General features: G+C 42.3%; 1 protein-coding gene across 1 annotated transcript in view; it reads left to right on the forward strand.

The window, feature by feature from the left end:
* LOC117455499 (CUB and sushi domain-containing protein 3-like) overlaps positions 1-25,729 on the forward strand; it is a 405,573-nt gene that overhangs the window by 258,908 nt on the left and 120,936 nt on the right. Inside the window, exons 7-9 of the mRNA XM_034095008.2 lie at positions 6,119-6,196; positions 11,094-11,181; positions 11,341-11,465. Of these exons, the coding sequence (XP_033950899.1) occupies positions 6,119-6,196; positions 11,094-11,181; positions 11,341-11,465 (291 nt within the window). The remainder of the gene's footprint in view (positions 1-6,118; positions 6,197-11,093; positions 11,182-11,340; positions 11,466-25,729) is intronic.

Below are 25,729 nucleotides of genomic sequence, written 5' to 3' on the forward strand. Positions count from 1 at the left end.
AATAACATCCACATACATTTTCCAAGTAATCACACCTGAAGCACACTGTGGATGCTCACATGCAATACATGGGATTGTTTTTATATATATATATATATATATATATATATATATTTGCTGTTTTTGCTGACTACTTTTTACTTTACATTAGCACATGACCAGTTTGTGACTTATGACAGATTTTGGTTTGGTCCATATATAGCTGTTGTTGTCAGATTCATTTGGAACCACTCGCAACACAATGGGGCATGTCTGATTACAGCCTGTATTAGGATGGTCCAATCAGATACATTGCTCTTGTTTTTCTTTTATAACAGTTACAAGTCTGTATTGTTATGGTAAGACCCAGACACATATGTTGTGTTTAGCCCAGGGAAAGCTCAAATTAGTTTTTGGAAATTATTCAGCTGGGTTTGTTTAAACTTTAGATTTCTCTAGGATGAACAGGAAAATGAAACATGATTTATCGGCATGACCAAATACAAGGAATGTTTTTTTTAAAGCCACAACCCAGTGCACCCACTGCTCTCGCTGACCTTCAGTCGTCACCGTAAAATCAATAGGCTCTTTCAGCAAAACTTGGAATATTTACAAAGCATTTCTTCCCCGACATCAGCATAATGAAAATGTCACTTCACTATCTTCTCATGCCTGCATTTCAGTGAGATATTGACCCTGACCCTGACCCTTATCTGACTGTTATCCAATGAACCATGCTCAGTAAATGCAATACTTGTTACTATACAATAGCTTTTTTTTTAGCAACCCTCCGCTTGTATGCAAATGACAATTTACCTCTCAATCAATTATAATTAGATGTTAAGAAGATTTGCAAAGGTTTCACCTGCTGTAGTCATTTATTCGCTCATCTGTGAAACTGTGTTCTTGCTAAGACAGTGTGCTGGGATAATTACTATGCTCTGCAGGCAGACACATACTTAGAATCTGTTTACTTACTGAACACCTTTCATTTTTTCATTACAAATAACATAAAGACACCCTTCTAGATCAGGCGCTAGTTTCCTCTCCTCTCTAATTTAAACTTGTTTACTCAGTCTTTGTAGCTCTGTGTTCAGTTCTTTCTCTCCTGATTGTGTCCGAATAGATCAGAACAAATATTTAGCATGGATGGGGTTTAGCAAATACTGAAGGATGAATGTATTAGATATTTTGTCCACACTCTCCCCTGCATTGTATTCTGCTCTCATTCCTAACCCTACACCCTCATCACTTGGCTGTGAATGTGTGTGTGTTTGGATTGTGTTGCTGTATATGTTCTACTGTACGAGTATGTATGTGTCTTTGGACATGTGTGTGTATATCTGTATTTCTGTGCACATTCAGAATTGGATGCCCAAGCATCTGTACAGTATGTGTGTCTAAAGTCACTTTAGTCCTGCTCTGTTTATATATACTAACATTTACAAGAGTGTGTTGCTGTACGTATGTGTGTCTACTTAAAGTTGACAAATCTATCAATATGTGTGCTTCTTTGTATGCAACGTCTGTGCTCAGCTTTGCGTGTGTTTTTTCTGCATCTAAGTGTGTGTGTTCGAGTGCATACCAGTTTGTCTTGTGTCTATGCATGTGTCAGGTATGAACAATCAGTTTCCTTCCCTGCGGCACAACCAACCAATCACATCCCTCCATCATCGTTCTTCATTACCTATTCATGAGTTTCTGTGTCTGCAGGGCGGTGATTGGCTCTTAATGAACAACTGACGGCATTATCACTCAACCAATGCTACGGCAACAAAATAAGTCAGTCAGTGCAACAACAAAAAAAGGCAGCATTCAACCACTGGTACGGAAACATTATTCAACCCGAGCAGTGAGACAGTATCCCCTCAGGGAGGCTGACATATTGGATACTGTTGACTGCATGGTACCTTTGATATGACTCTCGTACGTCTTCAAACCTCAACGTAATCAACTGCACTCATCTCAAAATGCTCTGAATAATTGCAGCCAAGAAACACATCACATTTAGCACATGTTGAATATACTATTAGGTTGTTTTGTGAATAAATCCCCCAGTCCTTTTCAGCTTCAGCTTAAGAACCATTAGTTAGCACAGAGACACCTCAGGGGGTTCATATGAGCTCATAAATCTACCCTTTAATCAACTTTTTACATTATTTTGAAGCTTGCATTTCACAACTGCTGGCATTTATTGTTCAATCCTTTCTTTGTTGTTGGTATATAAAATAAAATAAGCGAGGAAATTACTTGAAAGTAAGTTGATTAATTTAGCCCGTTTGCACAGACACAAGCTGTATAAGGATTGCTGTTATGTGGTTACAAAACGGCTTATCAGATGTGGAGGATGTCTACAGCACTGACAACTATCCCCACCCACTGATTGCACTCACTAATTGCATATATTAAAACTGCGATTAATAAAATGTAGGCAGAGGTATTTGTTCAGGATTTTAGCCTACATACAATTTGTTTTACAACCACCTTTGCCTAGTAAATACCAATGCAAATGTCATGCAGAATACATACTTTCATACATATATTAAATGTGACTGTGTTTTTCAGAAGTCATTTGTATTTGCATTAGCATTGTATAGACAATATTATGTTACTTAAGTTAATAGTTTAACATTTTATGGAATACCAACTTCATGTATGTCTGTTAAATGTGAAGCTACAGGCAGCAGCTGGTTAGCCTAGCTTAGCATAAGACTGGAAACAGGAGGAAACCATCATCTCTCTAACTTTCAACCAAATCTCAAACTATTGCTTGAAAACTCTGATGATTCAAACTATTTATTCCTCGTGAGAATGCGCTTCTTATGTAATACCTCAGCTAAATATCATGTTTCCCATTTTAAATCTAAACTCCTCCAAACTTATCCTCGACATTTCCAAATGAATCAGAGGCTACGGTTTGATATGTTAATTTGACTGTGCAAGTTTGGAAATAAGACAGAGGAGCATATGTTTGAAGCTGATTTTCTGAACTCCTCCATGATTTTTTTCAGCCTACATCACATGTTACCATAACTCACAGTTTGTATTTGAGTTCTCATGTAGGTATTTCTAAACACCAGCGAGGGACATCTAGCACACAAGCTGGTGAGTTCAACCAAAGTGCGCAATGCCTGTCTGCCTGAAACACCTCCTTAGAGGATGTCTCACTGCTGCACATTAGCACTCTTTAGAAATGTGAAATCCAGATGGTATTGCGGTTAACAGGCAAGCATGACTAAAATGAGCGAGTCATTTAGTTGTATGCTGCCTAGGGTAGCAGAGTAGGTATAGCATTCAGAAAGAAAAAGATATATGTTAGTATTCGTCAGACTCAAAGAGATGCTTTTGTATATGGTACAGTGTGTATTTTATTGGAGTAGCTTTTGACTCTCTTACTGTTGAACCCTGGTTCCGTTCTTATTTATTCTGGTGCCAGTTAAATATAGTTTTGTGCAATAAATTAAACTTCATAAATATGGTTTACTTAAATGCATCTGCCCTCCCATCTGTTTGCTGTTGAGATGCTGCTTGTATGCTAGAATATTAACATGGGCATATTTAACGTTGATGCATATTCACACAGGAGAGGTTTTATGATGCATATTAACAGGGGCTTGATACAGTGAATTAATTTGCGCAGGAGAAAACAAATTTGACTTTTAACAATTTTTGGCCTAGATTCCCTGATTTGGCTGCCTAAGAGGATTTGCAATCAGTTTTGGAATTAATTTCAAACCTGAACGTAAGACTTTGATCTAGGTCACAGCTTTCCATCGTTTGGCAAAAATAACAATAGCATGTTGATGAATCTTATTAATTTCTGTCACGTGGGACAATTACAAAGACACGTTTCAACCACACCACAAATATGTATTGTTATACCCTGCCATGTTCTGCTTTATCTTTGTTTGCATTAATATACACACATTTGAAAAAATACCAACTAATCTTAGAGGCACTTGAAGATGTATCCATCTGAAATCTCTGCCATGTCTGCAATGCAGTAAAACAGAAAATACATTCAGTCCAAATGATCCTAGTTTCTTGTGAGGTAATTATTAACACAGCTGTCTAGTTGCACCAAACAGTTTGTGAAATGAGCTGAAAACATTTGCATAATCTCTGCTCTTAATTATAATAAATTAAATGCAGTAAAAGATGCTTTTTATGCAAGATATACTATCAGATATCAAGCATGTTCCTCCTCATTTTGAATAGCGATGACACCAGTGTCAGGGATAATAATTTGTGTTTTCTGTGTAGGTGGATTGCTGTAAGGTTAGTTCAAGTGTTTTTGCCTTCACTTTATGTGTTTTGATGCAGTCATAAGCTGCTGAAATGTATGGGTTGATTGGAGCAAGCTCATAAATGGAGAACTTGATGTAAGGAAATCTAAACTTATTAAATTAACTTTCCCAACAAAACAGAGCACACTGCCATTGCTGACGTAACTGCAAACGCACACAAGCATTAAACAGCCTCAAATTACATCAAGGCCTAAAGCTAATGTACTTTGAAACCAAACTGTATTCAATGTTGAAATAAATCACCATGTGCTTGTGATCTGGAGGAATCACAGTGGACCTTTTTATGTACAAAATCTTGCGGGTATTTATTTACAGCAATACAAGGACATGATTTCCCAACCCCTCGGCTTACACAAAGGGACATTACAGGCTCAACCTCAATAAAAAAGAGACATAAATCAAGCCCCAAGGTTTAGCTTTTATTTTGATTTACACTGCCCATGGTGAGATGAAAACCTTGTGTATTACGATACATTTCAAGTGTAAAACATGGAGTCTTTCTGTCGTATAAGAAAATGTTTGCAGGTCGAGGTTAATTAAGGAGGGATCGCTATAGAATACTAGTCTGAAGAGAGTGTATAAACATACATGTAACTACGTGTATTAAGTACCCAATACATTTCTCATTCAAATAGAGTATATTGTGTGGGGTCAGTGTCTCTTTCTCCTTGTCATCACATTATTTCATCATAACACATATGGAGCTAATGTTCAGCCACTTTACACAAGATTCATCTTAAGCACATTCATGTTTTTCATATTATGTCAACATGCTAAGTAGAGAACCATTAAAATACATGCATACATTTTGCAACATTAGGATAATTGTTGGCATAACATGCTCACGGTGTAATTCAACCACGTCAGATATCATGTAACTGATGTATGTGCATGTGTGTAGCCTCTGTATAACATTAGGATAATAGGAGCACATTAACTCATCAGCCATTTGTCAAGATTCAATGGATTATTTTGGCCATTATGAAACTACGTCTGTCAGCCACCATCAGACATTTATTAAACAGATTTGTCACTGCACTTTGTCATAAAGGACAATATATATGTGTGTTTCATTATTTATGTTGGTAATGTACTGAATTATTTTGACAGGGGAACAAAATCAAGTTTGGATGGAGTCGTATTGAAATTACCCCAGGGTGTTTTATTGTTGTATTGTTGTGGGGTTTTTAATTCAGTTCTCACCCACTCACTTTGTCTTCCATGGTGTATCTTTGCATACATGCCGAGCTGTACAAACATGCAGGCCCAACACTGATATCAATTAACTTCCCCTATGTAAGAAAAACCGAGCTCATGCTGACAAGAATCCCTCCGTGATTTACTCTTGATTCACGCTGATTAAAGGAACTATTATTATTTAAAGTATCATTATCTGAATGATTTGATTAAAGAGAGGCATCATTGTTATTGTATTTAAAGATGCAATTTCCTTTACCAGCTTTTGTTCAGAATATTATGGGGCTTCTAGAAAAACATCTGATGTATGTGTCTGAGTGGCAAAGCAAGACATCTTAGTATTTCCATGTACAAAAAGATGTTGCTATTGTCGAGCTCATTGTTCCTACTTTCTTTCCTTGACTGCTCCTGTCTTGCTCTTTTTGTCCCTCTCTGGCCCTCTCGCTGTCTGTTCCCTCCGTTTGAACATTTCCTTTGCCTTTGTAACTTTCTTTGTCACTGTAACTTCTTCCTCTCCACCTTGTGAGGGAGAATAATCTGCCTTTTTTATGCCTTCGCTAGATCTTATTTCTTCCACCAATTTATCCAATCTGATGTCTGATTTTTCTCTTTTCTGTTTCTGTTCTCCTCTGCAGTGAAGCGATCAGTAGATTTTAAATCTCGGGGCGTTAAATTATTCCCTGGCAAAGACTCCAGCAACAAGTTTTCAATATGTGAGTTCACATCATAATGTCAATATGGCTAATGAACTAACGTGTGATGGCTTGGACTGATTTTGTTTCTACATTTGCCTTGTTTGTTTTTTAAAATGGCCTCTTAAAAAAGCTGTTGGTTTCAACACTCTGTGCCCTTTTCTAATGACAATGCAAACGAATCACGAGTTGTTTTGTAGACAGCATGTGGTTACATCAATTCAGACCAACATCGTTTTTGCTACAGAGAAGTGTTGAAACATCCACAGCTTTTATAAGACCAAGCTTCTGCATGCTGCTCGACTGCTTTGTGTTGTTGTTGTTGTTTGATGTTTTGTGTGTGTGTTTGTGTCATGGTGTCTTGGTTTTTGCATGATTCTTCATGGCTTGCTTTGATATATTTAATCGAGGCTTGTTCTGATGAGCTTAATCATAGCTTCTTTTGGCTCGCTTTGGGCTTGGATGTATATCAGCTGATGCTATATTGTTTATCGCTCCCTCCTGCGTCTTCTCCTTTATTTCCTCATCGCTCTCTTCTCTTTTCTTTCTGCTCTTATCTTCTGATCACACATTAAACAACAGTTTGTGGACCTTGTCATTAGAGGGCAACAAAGCAATTATTGACATTTTTACAAAACCCCTCTACTATATTGGCCAATGCTAGAGTGAGTGGGTTTTATGTATCTCTTCAATAATTCAAATGTACATTTAAGATTATATACACACAATATAGGGGTTCACTCTTAATAAGAACCAGAAATCGCCTTATTAATTTACTGCTCTTCTTTTTAAACTACTACAATTCCGTCTAACTTTGAGAAATCCAAATTTGTAGCACTTTGCAAACTCTTTAATAAGACATCCTGAAGGGAATTATCGAGTGTGAGGGTGCCAATGGTTCATAAGTCATTTGACACACCGTACTGCAACAATTCTCACATGAATATTATTCCATTTTGTTCATAGCCCTTTCAACAATTAAAACCATGGGAAATGTTGAAGAAAAATATTACTTTTTAAAAGTGTTATTACATTTTCTTACTGACGTTTCACTTATTAAAGCTGTCAGAAACATAAACTTCATACTTTCTAGAGCGATCTTAAATTAAATTCCCTCTTTATATCTTTCTTTCTCTTTATTATATCCCCACCATACTCTCTCTGTGTCTATATTACACTCTCACATAAATACCCTCTCACATTATACTCATAATGGTGCTAACATGTGTGTGCATTTATGTTTCCCACCTAGATTATTCACAAACACTAGACATGTATTACACAGTCATTTGCAGATGTTCATACAATATTGAACATGCATAAATGTACATATGTAAAGATGCAATTCCTAAGATAGATTTATATTATTTATCTGTTGTTCATTATCTGTTTTTGGACATTATTTATTTGTGTGCTTTCTTGGCCATACCTCCTTCGTAAAAAGGATTGTAATCTCAAGGGATGTATAAATGAAGGTTTAATACAAAATAAACGATCACATACTTTGATATATAAGCCAATACATGTCAGAAAACCAAAAAGGTTCACAAACATGAAGTGAAGTTGTGCTTGTCCATGTAGTTTATTGTTTTGCATGCTTGTTAACGAAGTTGTTTTGAACATACATGTCTGATTTATTTGCTTGTTTTCCTTATTTGCTTGTCAACTTTGTGCGTGTGTGTTTATGTGCAAATCTCTTAAAAACTGTACGAGCTGAGCTAAGCACAGCACAGAGACACGCTGCATCTCCGATTCATCAGGTTTCCGACAGGTTGGGGAGTCATGGTGGAGGTTTGATTCGTACAGATGCAAATGTTTTTGTTAATTAGTCTGGCTCGGATTGGTTCAGATGGTTCAGAATGTGCTTTGCTCAGACTGTTTAACTCTCCAGTGAAGAACATAACCTGTTTTTGCCTGCCAATGCCTATGTTCGTGTTTTTTTATTCTGTACATCGTGTTTATTTATATGTGCATGGATCTACTGTGTGTGTGTACATACGTGATTATAGTGGGGTTCTGTGTGTGCGCACAGTACTGATACTGCAACCAGTCCCTCTGTTAGAGTGTTAACAGTCCAGATGGTCAAATTAGCCGCTCCAACAAAGCAACAAAGTATCTACTCCAACACACACACACACACACACCAACATACACACCCCAACCACCTGCTGGGTTTGTTGTTGACTAAACATGGACATGCATGTTAGTCGGATAGCACAGATAGATAGGCAGGCTTCATGAGAGAGGAACCAGTCAGTTATATCCCCCGCCTGTTTGTTACCCCTAATTGAGTTCTCTGGCAAAGGCATTTTTGTTAAACATAACATGAAGCTGTACTTGTTTTGCAGTTAGTGCCAGGAAAATGCATATAAAAACATTGAATATACCATTTAGGTTACACATTTGCGATAACATATATATTATTTAATATTTCACTGATTTGGTGGTTCTATTTGAAAATCTCATTCCTATGTACACTGAACAAAAATATAAACGCAACACTTTTGTTTTTGCTCCCATTTTTCATGAGATGAACTCACAGATCTAAAACATTTTCTATCTACACAAAATAACCATTTCTCTCAAATATTGTTCACAAATCTGAAAAAATCTGTGATAGTGAGCACTTCTCCTTTGCCGAGATAATCCATCCCACCTCACAGGTGTGGCATATCAAGATGCTGATTAGACAGCATGATTATTGCACAGGTGTGCCTTAGGCTGGCCACAAGAAAAGGCCACTCTGAAACGTGCACCTTTGCTTTATTGGGGGGGTCCGAAAACCAGTCAGTATCTGGTGTGAGGGGTAGGGTTAGGGTTAGGGTAATGTTGTGAATCGAGTGGCCCGTGGTGGTGGGGTTATGGTATGGGCAGGCGTATGTTATGGACGACGAACACAGGCCACTCGATTCACAACATTACTCTAACCCTAACCCTACCCCTCACACCAGATACTGACTGGTTTTCGGACCCCCCCAGACCCCCCCAATAAAGCAAAGCTGCACGTTTCAGAGTGACCTTTTATTGTGGCCAGCCTAAGGCACACCTGTGCAATAATCATGCTGTCTAATCAGCATCTTGATATGCCACACCTGTGAGGTGGGATGGATTATCTCGGCAAAGGAGAAGTGCTCACTATCACAGATTTTTCCAGATTTGTGAACAATATTTGAGAGAAATGGTTATTTTGTGTATATAGAAAATGTTTTAGATCTTTGAGTTCATCTCATAACAAATGGGAGCAAAAACAAAAGTGTTGCGTTTATATTTTTGTTCAGTGTATGTCCCATTTCCACTTTAATTGCTGTTAGTGGAATCATTTTATGAGCCGGGTTCAGTGCAAACATACTTTTTTTTTTAGATGATTTTAACTGTGACTTATTACTGCAGCAAAAATAACTTCCAGACATAAAAGCTACAGTAGGATAAGCTAAGCATAAAGTTTTCAAGTAAGAATATGCAGCAAAACAAAAATAATGAGACGCGACAATATCGTTCATCTCCATTCAAACAACATGAAAGGAATGATGTTCTCCCACAATCAAGCATCACATAATTGAATCACACTAATGAAATAAGTGATGAACAGAATACTTCCACATTGTCGTCTAATTGCTGCTTGAAAAAAAAAAAGCTGAATATTATATTCATCAAAGAACATTAGTTGTATTTCCATCTCATTTGAATATCAAAATACACCAAAGGGTGTCTTTTTTGCTGTAAAGCTAAAGTAAATAAGCTAAATAAGTTTCCCTTTGAGTTATAGTTTACTCACACAAGACATTGGGAAAAAACAAATGACTGAACAAAAATAATACACATTTTCAAACAATTGCCCACATTTTACATCGGGATTATTTATTAATTATACCATCATCATGAACTAATTAAGACATTCCATAAATACCATCAAGTGGGGCGTTACATTGAGAAAAAAGGACATTAATGTACCAAAGCTCATAAAGATACTGTAATACTTTCATCATTTTGTTGTTAGCCAATTTTTAACAAACTGCTCTGTGGAACTTGACACATCCCTTTCAGTAGTAAATTAAAAATAAAAGAACATTAAACAAACATTGAAAAATGTTTTGAGTATAAAGTGTGTTTTGAGCTAAATTGGAAAAGCTGTTGGAAGGGAATACAGTTATTTATGTGTTGCATTATTTAACTTAGCTTACAGCAATACTAAGGCTTTGCCTATTTGCTCACCTATACACACAAACACATACACATTGCTCACAGTTAACCCAACAGCTATGTTCTTCAAAGTTTTCAAAAGTGTTGCTTAAAGAAAAAAGTAGACTCTGAATAGGTCTGAGGTTATGGAAATCAACAATTCTGTACAGTAGTGTCATTTCAGGAAAGCCAATAAAATATAGCTGTGGGGTTATTTATATAGAGAAATGTGAGTGACAGGTAAAGATTAAAAATACCAAAGATAGGTCAGGAAAGAAAGAAAGAAAGAAAGAAAGAAAAGATACATACATTTACTCTCAACCCTAGTAATGTATAAGAGAGAGAGACAGAGCACAGATGCATCGTGTTGTGATGTTGCAGTATTTGTACAGGTCCATCTGTTGTCCGTGTGATGTTCGGAGTGTTAGGATTATGATTGTATTTGGAGTGTAGTGCTGCTGTCCCTGTCTGCCTAACTCTCTGTCTAACCCGTCTGTCCCTTTATCGCCTGCTCTGTACGTGTTTCTGCTTCCACCTGTTTCTGCCCCCTCTAAAGTGGAAAAGTGACCAGACAGGCAGGCTTCCAAAAACTAAACTAAAACTGGAGACGTCTGGTGCAACAACCAGAATGACAGACAGTTCAGACGTATATCCCTCAAGGGAGAGTCTGGTTGCTTTGTCTGTGCCTAATAGTAACTTGTCTGTGCCTGGCTCTCTACCTGTCTGTCTCTCTGTGTAGTAAATGAAGGAGGTGTGAAACATGCGTCTAACTCCTGCCCTGACCCAGGAGAGCCAGAGAATGGAAAGCGGCATGGCAGCGATTTCAGGTACAATGTTCACACAAGCATATTTGTATTCACATATAGATACACACACATGCAGGTACATAGAGTATGAGCATTTACACAAATATTGTTTCTCTATATCTTTTCTTGTCTGACTCTGTGTGTCCCCTTTGTGTGTGGATTATGTGTTTGTGTGTGTAGCATTGAGTCTGTGGTGCAGTTCACTTGCGGAGAGGACTATGTTCTTCAGGGCAGTAAAACCATCAGCTGCCAGAGAGTGGCGGAAGTCTTCGCAGCCTGGAGTGACCACAGACCGGTCTGCAAAGGTAAGAAATACAAATGAATTACATCTTAGTAACACACTGTACATACAGATGGAGAAAAAGGCACTATGTGAAGGTAAGAAAACACTAGCAGGGGTGCTCACACTTTTTCAACTTGGGAGCTACTTTTAAAAGGCCCTCCGTGTCGCGAGTGGGGGGGGGGGGGTGCTAGTGGACTGTGAGCACTGGAACCTCGCAGCTGTGGAGAAACTGTGGCGTGCTTACACTAATAGCATCGTATTTGTGCTTCAAATGGGAGGTGAGGCCCCTCCGCGAGGTGAGGGCCCACGCAGTCTGCATGATCTGCGTGTAGGGAGGGTCTGTCTACCTACATTAAAAATGCTACACATATATTTATTTATATATATATACTGAGTATACCTTGTGTTGGTGTACCTTGCATAAATGCATGAACTCGTATGGCACAATACAACCCAGTACATTGTTGGTCATTACGTCAATTTTATACCCTTTCTTTAGTAGAATTGTATAAATTGGAAGGCTAACTAGGTAATCAGCTCGCCGGTGATTTGCAGCTGGCGCGGTTGACCGTGCATTCGTGGTGAACTGCGTGTTAGAAAATATGAGATCTCAGACTGGCTTACCCGTATGTCAATCAAGTGGAAAATGCCATAGTAAGGATGGAAGGGTGTGTTACCTTGGCCCTTCTTCAGAAAGAGTTTGTATTTTTGAGTTTGCAGTAGAACAAAAATTCCCAATTTGGTTACAAGGCTCTGGCTATACACTTCTGAATCAAAACACTCCATAATCCAAGGTTTGCGCCAACATGCTGCAGTTGTATGCTTCTTCTGGGGGAATTATATTAGTGATTAGTTCAGGACCCAAAATTACACCCTTTTTCAAAAAGACAATATACTGCCGATGAACACCACTTTGCACCATATCAATATTGCTCAATAAAACAATACATGGGGACAGGGGTACATTTTTCAAAATGCACTTTTAGTACTCTGATGAATAACATGTTCTCATTCATAACACTCCGTTCGATGTCTCACTATGGGATGCGCCTCAACGCGTATGCAAACAGAAGCATCAATCTCATTACGCCAATCCTGATTGGCTGGTGATCTTTGACGTCAACGTCAGGGAATCCACCCACCCTTTAAGTAGCTTGCGCTACGTCGCAGCGTCATTCAAACACCTCTTCTCGCTTCAGAGCACATCTCGATTTATCAGTAACCGGGCTAGCTTAACGGTCCACAGACTGAACCCAAAGCTAACATTCGGTCGACGGGCGCTTGCCGGTTACTTTTTTGCTTTGCAAGAAGACTGAGCAATATTAACACACCAGTTACTATTGTAATCTGCCTCGCCATTTCTTTCTGTCGAAATAACGGTAAGGTTTGATTTTTTCTTCAAGCTAGTAACATACCTGTTGCTAGTTTGTTCTTCCCTCCACACCGACACCACGGTAAAGAGGACATTCTATTTTCTCTCTCACACCAGAGGAGACAGAGATAAAAAAAAAAAAAGGTATTAACACACCAGTTAATATTCTTTAAAGAATAAAATCTACACCGTCACCTTTTTTCCTTTCGGACTAACGGCAAGGTTGGATTTTTTTCTCAGTAACGTACCTGTTACTAGCGTGTCCACTCCACGCCGACACCCCGGCGATCGAAGATGGACCCTTCTCTCCCTCACACCAGAGGAGTCAGGGACTTGGAGGCTCGGCTATGCGGCTGCGGGTTTAAGATTTCAGGCACAGACTCACACCAGGTCTGCTCGTCCTGCCTCGGGCTGGAACACGCCCGGGAGGCTATCGATAACCCCGGCTCGTGCGGGCATTGTACCCGCTTCACCATGAAGAGCCTCCGCCGATGGTTAGCACGCCAAGCTAGCTTGTCGGGACAGGACCCCCTCATGTCCGCTGATTCGCCGGCCGGCAATCAAGACATGCCGCAGAGATTGAGCCCCGTGCTGTGTCAGACTGGGGCTCAACAACAGCGACAGCCGCTGAACCGGAGCCCCACGCCGTTTCAGGCTGGGACCCGTTGGCGGCAAGAGCCGCGAGAGCGGAGCCCCGCGCTGTGTCAAGCTGGGGCTCCGAATTGGACCTCACCATGGTTCCACCCACGGAGGATGTCCTGGAGTTGGACTACATGGAGGACGAAGAGAATACCTCTGAGTTCCTCTCCTGTCTGACTCGGATGAGGATGACATCATCGTTTCATCGGCTCAGGCTGCAAAGCCGGGAGCGATGTCCGCTCCCCCGGGCGAGACCACACCAGCTTCGCCCGTCCTAAGCATGGACTTGCAGGCCGTGGGCTGGACATCCCATGGCCTGGAGTGGCCAAGGAGACCTCCAGATCTCGCTACGAGGGGAAGAACTTGCTCCAAGCAGCGAGGACGAAGAGACAGCTCCTTCCAGTCTTTCCGGAGATTCTGGACGAGGTGTCGGTCTCGTGGAGAGACCGTCCCTTTAGCAACAAGGCCCCAATCCAGGGTGCCTCCTCCCTGGACTGTGACGGTATGGAGAGGCTCGGCCTGCTCCGCATGCTGCCCATGGAACCGCTGGTGGCAGCCCACCTCCAACCGAGGCTGGCTTCGACAGACCGGTTTCAGTCAGCGATAACCGAACGGGCCTATAAAGCCGCAGCTTTGTCCGCCAGGGCACTCAATGTCTCCTCGCTGCTGACCGCCTACCAGGCGGAGCTCTGCGAAGACATGTCGAGCAGACCTGAGCCTGCCGTGTGGGACGAGATCGCAGCGATCACGGACATTTGCCTCCGTGTGCAGCGCTGTGCAGTCCAAGCCACGGGCAAAGCACTGGGAATGATGGTGGTACAGGAGAGAGCCAGGTGGCTCAACCTGACCAACCTTCCAGACCGGGAAAAAGAGGATGTTCTGGACATGCCTATTGTTCCCGAGGGCATATTTGGCTCCGCTCTAGCTTCAATGCAGCTGAGGTGCGAGTCAAAAAAGGAAGGAAGACAAGGCTCTCCAGCTATGTCTCCCCCGAAGGGTCCATCCGCCACCTCCAATGGTCCCGCGGCAGGCCTTCACCCAAGCTGTCTCACGTCCTGCCCGGTTCAAAACACCGAAGCAGCAGAGACCGCAGCCCGTCCCGGGTCCCCAGCCCAGGCACGAGGCAAGAGGAAGCTGGCCAAGAAAATCTCCGGTTCCGGCAGCTGCCGCTCAGGCGCAGCCAACCTAGGTTTTCAGCCACCAGGCGAGGAAGAAGAATCGGGCGGCCTAACACTCTCCTCTCCTCGATGAAGGAGCTGGAAGTTCCTTGTTTCACAGCTCTAGAGCACGTCCCAGTGTTGGATGCTCATGTGTTTTCGGGGTGCTACCATGCCCCCATCTTCCCGCCGCCTCGAGTGATGCCAGAACGTCATCCTCAATTTCGCGCCATCAGGGAAATGGACTTAACATCGAAGACAGCAAGTTCCGCTGCCTGTTTAAGTCACACAAACACATGTCATCATTGTTGTTTCAAAATAAATCATTTTCCACTGTCGTTTCCAGGCTTGAAGCCAAGGGCGCAGTCAATAAAAATGAAAAGAAAAACAATAAACACAATAAACAGTCTGTCGTCTGCCCCTCTTTTGAGAGGGGCTACGGCCTCTCTCAAAAGGCGGACAATAGACCGGATTGTGAAGGCACCACGTGCATGCGCAGTGTCGGCCGGAGTTGTCAACCTGGGGTACCACCGTGTTCAGACACTAGAGGGCCCCATAACACAACAAATAGAGACGCTGAGGGCAGACCACAGAGCTGTGACATCTCCGCTCTCTTTGAGAAGCGAAAAGTGGAGGATGCTCACAGATTCTGCTTGTGTTTTCAAGACAGTAACACGGGGCTACAGGCTCCACTTCGCTGTCACCCCCCCTCACTTCTCGGGCATTCTGTATTCACAGGCCTGGGGAGAGTCGGCCAATATTCTAGAGCAAGAGATTGTCTCGCTACTAGAAAAGAAGGCTATATCGATAATACCCGACGAACAGAGTCAGAGCGGCTTTTATTTCAAGTATTTCCTCGTTCCCAAACGGGGAGGGAACGGAATTCGGCCTATACTAGATTTGAGAGTTCTGAACAAATATCTCAAAAGATACAAATTCAGAATGCTCACTCACACATCTCTGTTGCGTCTCGTGCGCCAAAACGACTGATTCACATCAGTCGACCTGAAAGATGCGTATTTCCACATCCCAGTATATTACCCACACAGGAAATATCTGAGGTTCGCCTTTCAGGGTGTCTGTTACTAGTACAGAGTACTTCCCTTCGGTCTGTCTCTCAGCCCGTGAGTGTGTGTACGGTGTACGGAAGCCGCGATAGCCCCGTTAAGACAACAGGGTATTCGCCTGGCAACTTATCTGGACGATTGGCTCCTTCTCGCACAGTCGGAGCAAGAGGCTATTACGCAGACGAATGTCCTCGTAAAACACCTGCTCGACCTTGGTTTTGTAATAAACACAGAAAATAGCATGTTGTCCCCAGCCCAGACTGTACTCTTCCTGGGCCAACGCCTGAATTCGGTGTCCTTTACAGCCCGCTTGTCAGCAGAGAGAGTGAAAGCCTTCAGGGCTTGCCTCGCTCATTTCTAGCCACGCAAATATGTTCTCTTCAGGTCATGTCTGCGGTTGCTGGGGCTCATGGCATCAGCCATTCTGGTGGTACGACTGGGACGCTTACACATGAGGGAGTTTCAGCGCTGGGTAGCTGCCCTCAGATTGGACCCTGCGCGTCATGGCGCGCGGAGAGTGATGGTCACTATGAAATGCGTAATGGCTCTGCGCCACTGGCTACACCCGACTTTTCTAGTACGGGGCGTGCCTATGGGTGCTGTCCTATCGCGGAAGGTGGTCACCACAGACGCATGTCTGACGGGCTGGGGGGGTATATACGAAGGTCGACCTGTGAGGGGTCTCTGTTCCTCACCCTGAAACGCTTTCTGCCTTTTCTCAGAGGACATCATGTCCTCGTGAGGACAGACAACACGACCACAATATCGTATATAAACCGCCAAGGGGGTTTGCGTTCTCTCCAGTTACACATGCTGGCACGCAAACTGATCTTATGGAGCGGCAGACGTCTCCTCTCTCTGAGAGCGACGCACGTACCAGGAGTGATGAACCTCAGGGCGGATCTGCTGTCCAGAGGTGCACCACTTTATGTAGACTGGACTCTACATCCAAGGATTGTGAGTCAGCTGTGGGTGCGTTACGGCCGAGCCGCGGTAGATCTGTACGCATCAAAATAAAATGCTCAATGTCAGCTGTTCTTTTCAATGAGCGATTTAAACGCACCCTTAGGCGTGCGCTTGCGCACGTTTGGCCTCCGGGCCTTCTGTACGCGTTCCCACTCCTGGCTCTGATACCCCCAACTCTGGCCAGAGTGAGAGAACAACGCCACACACTTATCCTGATAGCTCCGCACTGGCCTGCAATGTACTGGCTGGCGGAGATATATCAGCTGCTGTGCGGGCAGCCATGGCAGCTTCCACTACGCAGGGACATACTGTCTCAGGCGGGGGGGGGCGATCTTTCACCCACACCCAGAGCGCTTGGCACTATGGGCCTGGCCCGTGAGTGGTACAATCTGAATACAGTGGGGCTCCCTCAGAAGGTGATAAACACTATTCAGAGTGGAGGGTGTTTGAGGAGTGGTGCCTTAAAAAAGGACACATCTCTTTTCAATGTCCTGTCGGGGTGATTCTATCATTTCTACAGGACTTAATTGATAAACACAGAGCTTTCTCTACGATCAAAGTGTACCTGGCTGCTATTGCTGCATGCCATGTGGGCTTTGAGGGAAAGACGGCGAGCCAACATCCTTTGGTCTGCCGTTTTATGAAAGGGGCTCGCAGGCTCCTCCCTGTTTCCAGGTCACTGGTGCCCTTATGGGACTTGGCAGTGGTTTTAGATGGGCTCACTCGACCTCCATTTGAACCCCTGGAAGAAGCTGACATGAAACACCTGTCACTGAAGACAGTGCTGTTACTGCTCTGGCATCTGCCAAGCGAGTCAGTGACATTCATGCACTCTCTGTACATCCTTCATGCACTCAGTTTGCCCCGGGGAAAACGAGAGTGTTGCTGAAGCCCAACCCTGCCTTTGTACCTAAGGTGGTTTTGCTCATGTACCCCCATTGACATTGTGACATTTCCTCCGCCGCTGTGTTCCTCTGAGGAACAGCGGCCAAATTTGCTGTGTCCAGTTTGTGCTTTACGCATCTATATGGACAGGTCAAAAGAGTTTCGTTGTAATGACCAACTCTTTGTATCCTGGGCTAACCCTCAGAAGGGCAAGCCCGTTACCAGGCAACGGCTCTCTCACTGGATTGTGGAAGCGATTGCTCTGGCTTATACGAGTCAGGGTTTGCAGGCACCAACGGGCCTGCGTGCTCATTCTACTCGTGGACTGGCTACATCCTGGGCTTTGCTCAAGGGTGTTTCCATCCAAGACATTTGTGCAGCAGCGACCTGGTCCTCGCCGCTCACTTTTGTCCGCTTTTACAGGCTAGATGTCTCTGCTCCAAGTGTGGCCCGCGCAGTGCTGGGTCCCGTGTTGAGACAGAGTTCTACCTGTTAAGTTCTGGTTGTTTTGGTGATTTTCGAGATAAGCATGTCTAGCAATACGGGAGTTTCAATATCCCATAGTGAGACATCGAACGGAGTGTTATGAATGAGAACTATAGGTTACTTACGTAACCCCAGTTCTTAGAGTAACATGAAGTGAGATGTCTCACCAGACGGCCCTTCTTGCTAAGGCGAAGCGAGAAGAGGTGCTTATTTTGAATGACGCTGCGTCATAGCGCAAGCTACTTATAGGGGGTGGATTCCCTGACGTTGACGTCAAGATCACCAGCCAATCAGGATTGGCGTAATGAGATTGATGCTTCTGTTTGCATACGCGTTGAGGCGCATCCCATAGTGAGACATCTCACTTCATGTTACCCTGAGACTGGGGTTACGTAAGTAACCTATAGTTTTCATTATTCAACTTTCTGGTTCCGGTTTTGTGTCTGCCATGGGTTTAATCTCCAACACACACTCTCATCGGCCCACACGCGCATGAACAGAGGGAGCAGGACAGGGGGAGAGGGAGGGGGACAGGGGGAGAGAGAGAGGGACATGGGGGGAGAGAGAGGGCGTCTGTCATGTTAAATGCCAAAGTCGTTTGTCATGTCTGCCTTCACTAGGCTTCACACTCTGGCTGGAGACACATACTTTAACATAAAACCCAATATTCACTGGGTGTGGGTCTTTGTGTGTGTGTGTAAGAGAAAAGGACAAATAACTTGTTCTCCTAACTAATAATCACAGATATAAAAAAGTGAGGACCGGGAACAGAAGGAGGAGAGGAAGAGGGGCAGAGAACATCTGAAAAATGTCACACCTACTTTCTGCTTAAATTATAGCCTTTGCAAAAGTAAAACTCACCATATCCATCACAAGACATTAGCATATTTTGTGACTTTTGTGCAGCCGGGTGACATTTCTGAAAAACAGATTTAAAGTATTATGAACATAACTCCTCGAAGAACATTTCCCCATTTGAATCTTAGTGTAGGGCCGAACTTTAAGAGGACACTAAATCAGTCAGACCTGAATGATGGTTTTGTGATGGGATAGTTATTGCTTTAGAAATGAATGTTTTTTTCTATAGCACCCTGGGAATGGTTTGTGCTAACATGTGTCCTAGCTTCATTCACTTGCGTGTCTTCATGAGTCTTAGCTCTTCCCAGCAAGGATATACAAATGCTGGGATCGAGGAGAAGAAACAGCTAAATCTGAAATCAGTTACTTATGATGTTTTTCAAACTGTGTGCCACATGGTTAAACCACAGTCTATGGGTTAAACATATCTGTGTAGGATACTTTGTTTCCTCACTCCATGAGTCTTTGAGGAGACTTCTCTCTCCTCACTCCTCATCTCCCTGTGGTGCATTTAAGGGATCATAGGAGATAGCGGAAGGGAACCTCAAAAGATCCTAACAGATAGCAGAAGGGGAACAATTTCTGGAACTCTGCAGGAGAGAAGGCGTGAGGAAACATAAGTTAGCATGATTTAAAGGAACCAAAACCTTGCTCAGTGCTGAAGCCTGCCATCCGTGGATCCTGCACTCTTGGCTGCTTGGTAAAGGACACAGTCCAACACAAGCATTCAATATTGGAGCAGCCCACAGGGGGACAGACCTTTGTTAAGCTTTTGTTAGGGTGACAGCTCAGATCCTTGTTAAGACGGCAGGATGTAACCTGGCCAATGGAGTAAGGATTTGGCAGTGTCACTTGGGCTGTGATTGGTCCCTGCCAATCAACCTTATTAACCAACTCATTATCAGGGATATTATAGTGCTGATACCCTCTGATTGGCTCTTTAATATTGTTAATGGCTGTTAGGGACTCATCATCACTAAATACGTTTTAATGAGCAATTAAATATAGCGTCTGACATTAATCCAATCAAGTCTCACGTTTACCTGCATGTGATAATGGGCTAAGCCTCCCCAAAGGGAGACTGCAAATGACATTAAAGTCACTGATGTTGTCCCCTGAAACGGAATGGTTGAAAAGAATGACCTCTATCCCTGGGAGGCAGAGCCATTAGCCCTCCGTCAGCAGAGAACTTTGAAGGAAAATTATACAGACAGAGTGGGACACTTTCACAGATATAGCCTACTGTAGATTCAGAGTAGCAGGAGTTACATTTATTTCTGATTTAAAACGCATTGCAAGTATTTAAAGCTCAAACAATTGTTCGGTGAGACACTTTTTTGATAAAGCCCTGACAAAGTGCACCATCCTGCTCCATGGTTGTTGCTAAGTAACTAGTGGCGGCGCTAGTTGATCTGTTATTTTAAGAAACTCAAAGCCCATTGAGGGCACAGTTACTCCAGCATAGTCCCATGGTGCAATCTGTATACCTCAATTAATCCAAGCCTATGCTAAAACAATAGAAAACACTTTTCATGATATGCGTTGATCACCGTTGACAAGTCTACCATTTACCATGAATGCTATTAAAGTATCCACAATTGAAGCTTGTTGAGAGAATATTGTTAAAATATAATATTCTGCTCATGCAAGTACTGCCGAGTGCCATTGTTTTGAAGTACAACTCTGTCCTACTTTAGTGAAACACAAGACATCCATCTTCAGAAATCCCATAAATCCCAGGATAACCGCATTGAGGTTGCTTGAAGGACAGGATTCATGTAACACTGGAATCATATATTTTTGACAACACTACCACGGCTTTATTTTGAGATATATGCCAAGATCTCCAAAAAAAGACAACAAAAAGGAAAAACCAACAACACTTTGCTACTATAAACATTGTAAGTATACATGTAAAGCTTGAAATAGGATGTGTCTGTGATGGTGGCTTAGTTTAACAGACGATAGAGACTGCTTCTCTATTTTTAAACATGTTGAAAAAATTCAGTTTTCCCTTAGGGACAAAAATCCAATATTTAAATTCTGAATGTAAAAACGCCTCAGAGGCAAGATAGTTGCCAGTGCAAATATGATATACCATGAGTAGAATCAACGTAGCAGTTTTCTTAAATGAGTCTGTTGCTCTTACCATTAATTTCCTTAGACTTTACTTTCACATCTCTGGGATTTTCTTGGCATACTCTTTTACAATGAATTCAAGTTAATCTATACGATTATGTGAACCACAACAGCAAACACAGCAGGATCTGGAAGGGGAGCTATAGAAGGACCACGTTGTTAGCACAATACTCTAGTATAAGCATATATGGTGATGTTGGAGCTCAGTAATGGCCAGACATCAACTCATCTTTTGTTCTGTTTTTGATCAGCAGCTTTCTAAGAGAAAACCGTCCTAGGATTAAACAGCACCAAGAAATGCTAACCCCTAATCTTTTGAAGTTTAACAGAGAAGACACCAAAAATGCTGTAAATATTTTATTTCTGAAGGATATCTGTCAAGTTCAGATACAAGTACAGTGAGTAACTTAATGTACAGTCAAATATTAGTAAGACTGTGTTTACTGTATGTTGACTAAATGGTATTCGACTAACAACATGAGACAGGTTCTACTCACAACTCAAGCATAAGTGGAAAACTACAGAGGTTGAGTACCTTTTTTGATAGAAAGTATAATTAAGGTATGTTTGAAGAGGTCTGAGCTCATTTTATTACTAAAATGTGTTGGCCAGAAAAATAAAAAAGCTGCATCTGCATGACCACAACCTGAGCAGCACCACTCCACCCACCCTCGTGTGTTCACTTGTATCCACCAAATTACCAAGCAGACACAAAAGCAGAAATATGTACTTGATCCCAGTGAAAATTGCTGGGTGCCTGTTTGCACCTCTACTGGCTTCACGCATGTATGAAAAAAAGATTCCATTTTTGAATGAGTTCAACAGGTACGCTTCTGAGTGAGAGCATAGCAGCCATAATTGTGTTTAATTACATGTTCAGGTTATCAACAAAACAGGTTCTCTGATGCAGTGTCCTTATTTAGCCTGTTGTTTAAATCTCTTGAGAAAAAGGTGATGAAAGAAAGGCTGTGTATAGCTCAACATAATTCCCATTTGACCTTTACACACAGACCAGCCAATAGCTAAAGTGAATACTCATGATTAGCATTGGGAGAGAGGCAATCTGTCAGGAACGTCGCATCAAGCCAAATGACTTATTAAAGGGTACACTCTGTCAAAACACTTAAATACAGCTAAATGTGTCATTTGGAACATACGTGAGAAAACTAAATAAATGTGTTGTGAAAATGTCCCCATTATGTCACAACAGTGAACCAATAAAAAGAGACAGATGCAAATACCAAGAGAGAGACACATAGTGGTATCACTTTCTCAAACACAATAAAACAATTCCAAACTAAATACAAAAACTGCAATCAAATAACAGTGTCCTTTAGTCCACTTCCACGACAATTCATGGTAGAGAGAGACGCAGAGAGAGAAAGAGAGAGAGAGTCCATGTGGCACCTTGATTAATGGACAGATGGCAAGGCCATGAAGCCAACTATGTGTGTGTGTGTGTGTGTATGTGTGTGTTACAGGATCTGCCTGGATATACTGACTCAATGAAGGGTGCTATATGTCAACACGATACAGACACATGCACATATATTGACTTAAATCAGGAAAGAAAATTCAGTGTATAGTCACTCCAGCACAACTTAACTAAATGACTGTCTCAGTGTGTGTATATGTGTCTACCCATTACAGCCCTGACTCTGATCCCATTTACACGGGAACGTTTGCGTGTACGCACCGTATGCGTTTTCAAAAAAGTCTTCCGTTCTGTTTGCAATTCTTGAACCCTGAGTGCAGGACATACTGAAAAGAGTCAAGGGAAGCTTATAAAAGTTAACAGCATTTAATTACACAAAAGATGCGGTGATGTACAAATTAAATTGCAAGCGGAGACACTCTCCAGTCCCCATATCTTGGTCAGCCCAGGTCAGGAGAGGAGAGATCGATTCTTGTCTTGCCCTTCCTGTTGTCATCTGAGGTCTTCTCCTATTGGCCGGCGTCGTGGGGGGCGGGTCCAATGCAATTCCTGCCTTTTTCTGTTGCTAAATTACATCATTCTGGTGTCTGTGGTTATTTAAACATTCCCTAATAAACATGATTTCAGCGTCAATAAATGAGTGTTAAACCCTGTGTGTTTAGGGTACAACATCACGCCATTTCACCTTTAATTTACGGTTTGAAAACGTAGCATTTCGCCACATGCTAATGCTAACCGGAAATGAATAATTTTCAGAATAAAAGTGTTAAGTTAATAGTGAGTGTGAACTTCCGGGTTTTTCAGAATAAAACTGATTTAAATTAAATACAGTGTATTTAATTCAAATTACGCCATATCAACATTGATTTGAATTTCTAACAGTTCACACACATTCGATTAATTTAACGTGTCCGTTCACATGACACCGCTGGAAACGCTGTAGTACATATGCCAGGCCTGTAAGTGACGCTGCTGCCGCCATAAAATACACCAAAAGCAGCGAAGAAGACCCCGGAGCATGGTTGCCATGGTTGCCCTTCTGTTTATACTCCGCGGTGGACGGCATGTGCTCCTGCTGTAAATCCAGGGTTGCCAATTTTGGGTACCTGGCTGGAGTGAGATTTTGATATCATGGGTTTAATTACACATATGCGCACAAAATGACTGCGGGACCTTAGCATATATATATATACCTTAGCATATATATATATATATGCTAAGGTCCCGCTGCTGACACGATATATATATATATATAGGATATACAATATATACAAATACACAATATTGGACACAGACTATAAAGGGCACACAGTTTAATTCACTAATGAAAGTCAAACACATGTTTGTTTCCACTGTTTTATTGTGTGCCTGTCGCGATAAGCAATTAATTGACTTATCATACGATAAATAAAAATGAACTCGATAAATTGCCATTTACATGAGGATGTGACTAGCAGTTTGAAAGGATGTACTTGAATTATTATTATATATTATCATTATGTCAGTGGTCTAAAATGGTCATACAACGGTGGCGACAATATTATCGTTTATCGCAAAATAATTTCCGGGAAAATGTATCCAACACAATTAATTATCGTGAGAGGCCTATACATGACACACACACATACACACAAATCTACAGACTTACTCCAAACTGCCAAATATATTAATTAACACACTCTCACTCTCAAATAGTCTTTGACTCTATTTTGACCTGGTAGAACAATAAGCAGCAGACTTTTTTCTTTTTTCTCAGATCTGCGCATGCGCAATACGGGTTGGCAGTTGCGGCTCCATAGTATTTTTGTTGGGTAATCTATGGTAGGGCTAACTCATACAGCGGTGGGGCTCAAGTCAGTATTTGCAATGCAATTACATACACGCTCCCCTTGACAGTGAAACGCCACACGTGAGGTTTAGATTATTTCCCTGTCTCAATCCAAATTGAACTGTATGAAATAAAAAGGCACATTTGTCTTGTAGTAAATAAAAAGGGCGACCTGGAGCCAATCCTGCAATTTCCCCACAAGTGCACGAGTTGACATGCTGAAAACCCAACCCCTGCAGGGGGGTATGAGGGGATTCTCCCCCAGGAGATTTTTTTAAATACTAACATAAAATACACATTCTGGTACTCTCTTGAGAAGAAAAATAAATACATCTATTACTACACGACATATTTAAAAAAATGAATGCCATTTTTGTTTTTTGTTACTTTGTTCTGAAAGCTGAACCTGCTGCTCCTCACATGCGGCTTTCACACCAGCGCTTTTCTGGTTCAGCTCCGGTTTCCCTTTTCAGCTCCCGCTCTGTGCACACCGCCCACTGGCGCCCCAGAGCTGCCCCTGCTGCGTCATGACGTCACCGTTTACATCGCTGATTTGCTCCCCAACGGCGTTACGGCGCTCACAACAACAACAACTGCGTCGGGTCGATGATCGTGTTGCTTTTAATCACACGAAGCCAGAATAAATTGAATAACGACTTCTCCAACCTTATACTTTGCTCCAGAGTGCCGTGGTTTATTGTTTATTAATGTGTTTCTGCAGCATTTACCGACCGCTGCAGTGCAGCTCTTCCACAGGAGTTTATTCTCCCGTTAGCTCCCAGTTAGCTCACACTGCAGCGGCCGCTCTAAAGTATTCAATGTCCGACTCACACAAGCAGCTGATGCATATCCCCAGTTCCCCTTAGCCTAAGTGAATGTGTGTCAGTCTGAATTGACACTGTTTGGTATCACAACGCTGTTATGAAAGTTTCTCTGGTATAAAACGGGTGATGTTAGCATAGCAACCGAAGCTAAACTGACTACTTGCATCCGATAGCTGCAATAATACAAAACAACACGTCTGCCTCTCTCCACAATGATCGATAACAGTGAACGGATGGTCAAAGTAAGGTACAAATAAACAGAATCACACGAAGCCTGGTTAGTGTTGCCTGACTTTATAAAGTGTGTTTATAGGCACTACTGCTTGTAGGCAGGCATAACAGTGTTTCAGGGGAGGTGGGTTTAGTTTCCTGCACGCCTCGACGTATAGAGAGACGTAAGCGACGTCGCCTCTTAGCTCCAAAGCTCTTGCCTCTGGACCGACAATTTTTTGGAGCTGGAAATGAAGCGGATTCCGGAGCTAAGAGCCGGCGCCGCTGCGGTGTGAACAGGAAAACCCGGCGCTTTTCAGGCTCTAGCTCCGAGCCGGAGCTGAAAAAGCGCTGGTGTGAAAGGGGCAACAGAGAGAAGAGGCTGTGTGAATTACTTTACATTGTGGATAAGGGTGGATA

The sequence above is a fragment of the Pseudochaenichthys georgianus genome, chromosome 11, assembly GCF_902827115.2.
Source record: "Pseudochaenichthys georgianus chromosome 11, fPseGeo1.2, whole genome shotgun sequence".
NCBI lineage: Eukaryota > Metazoa > Chordata > Actinopteri > Perciformes > Channichthyidae > Pseudochaenichthys > Pseudochaenichthys georgianus.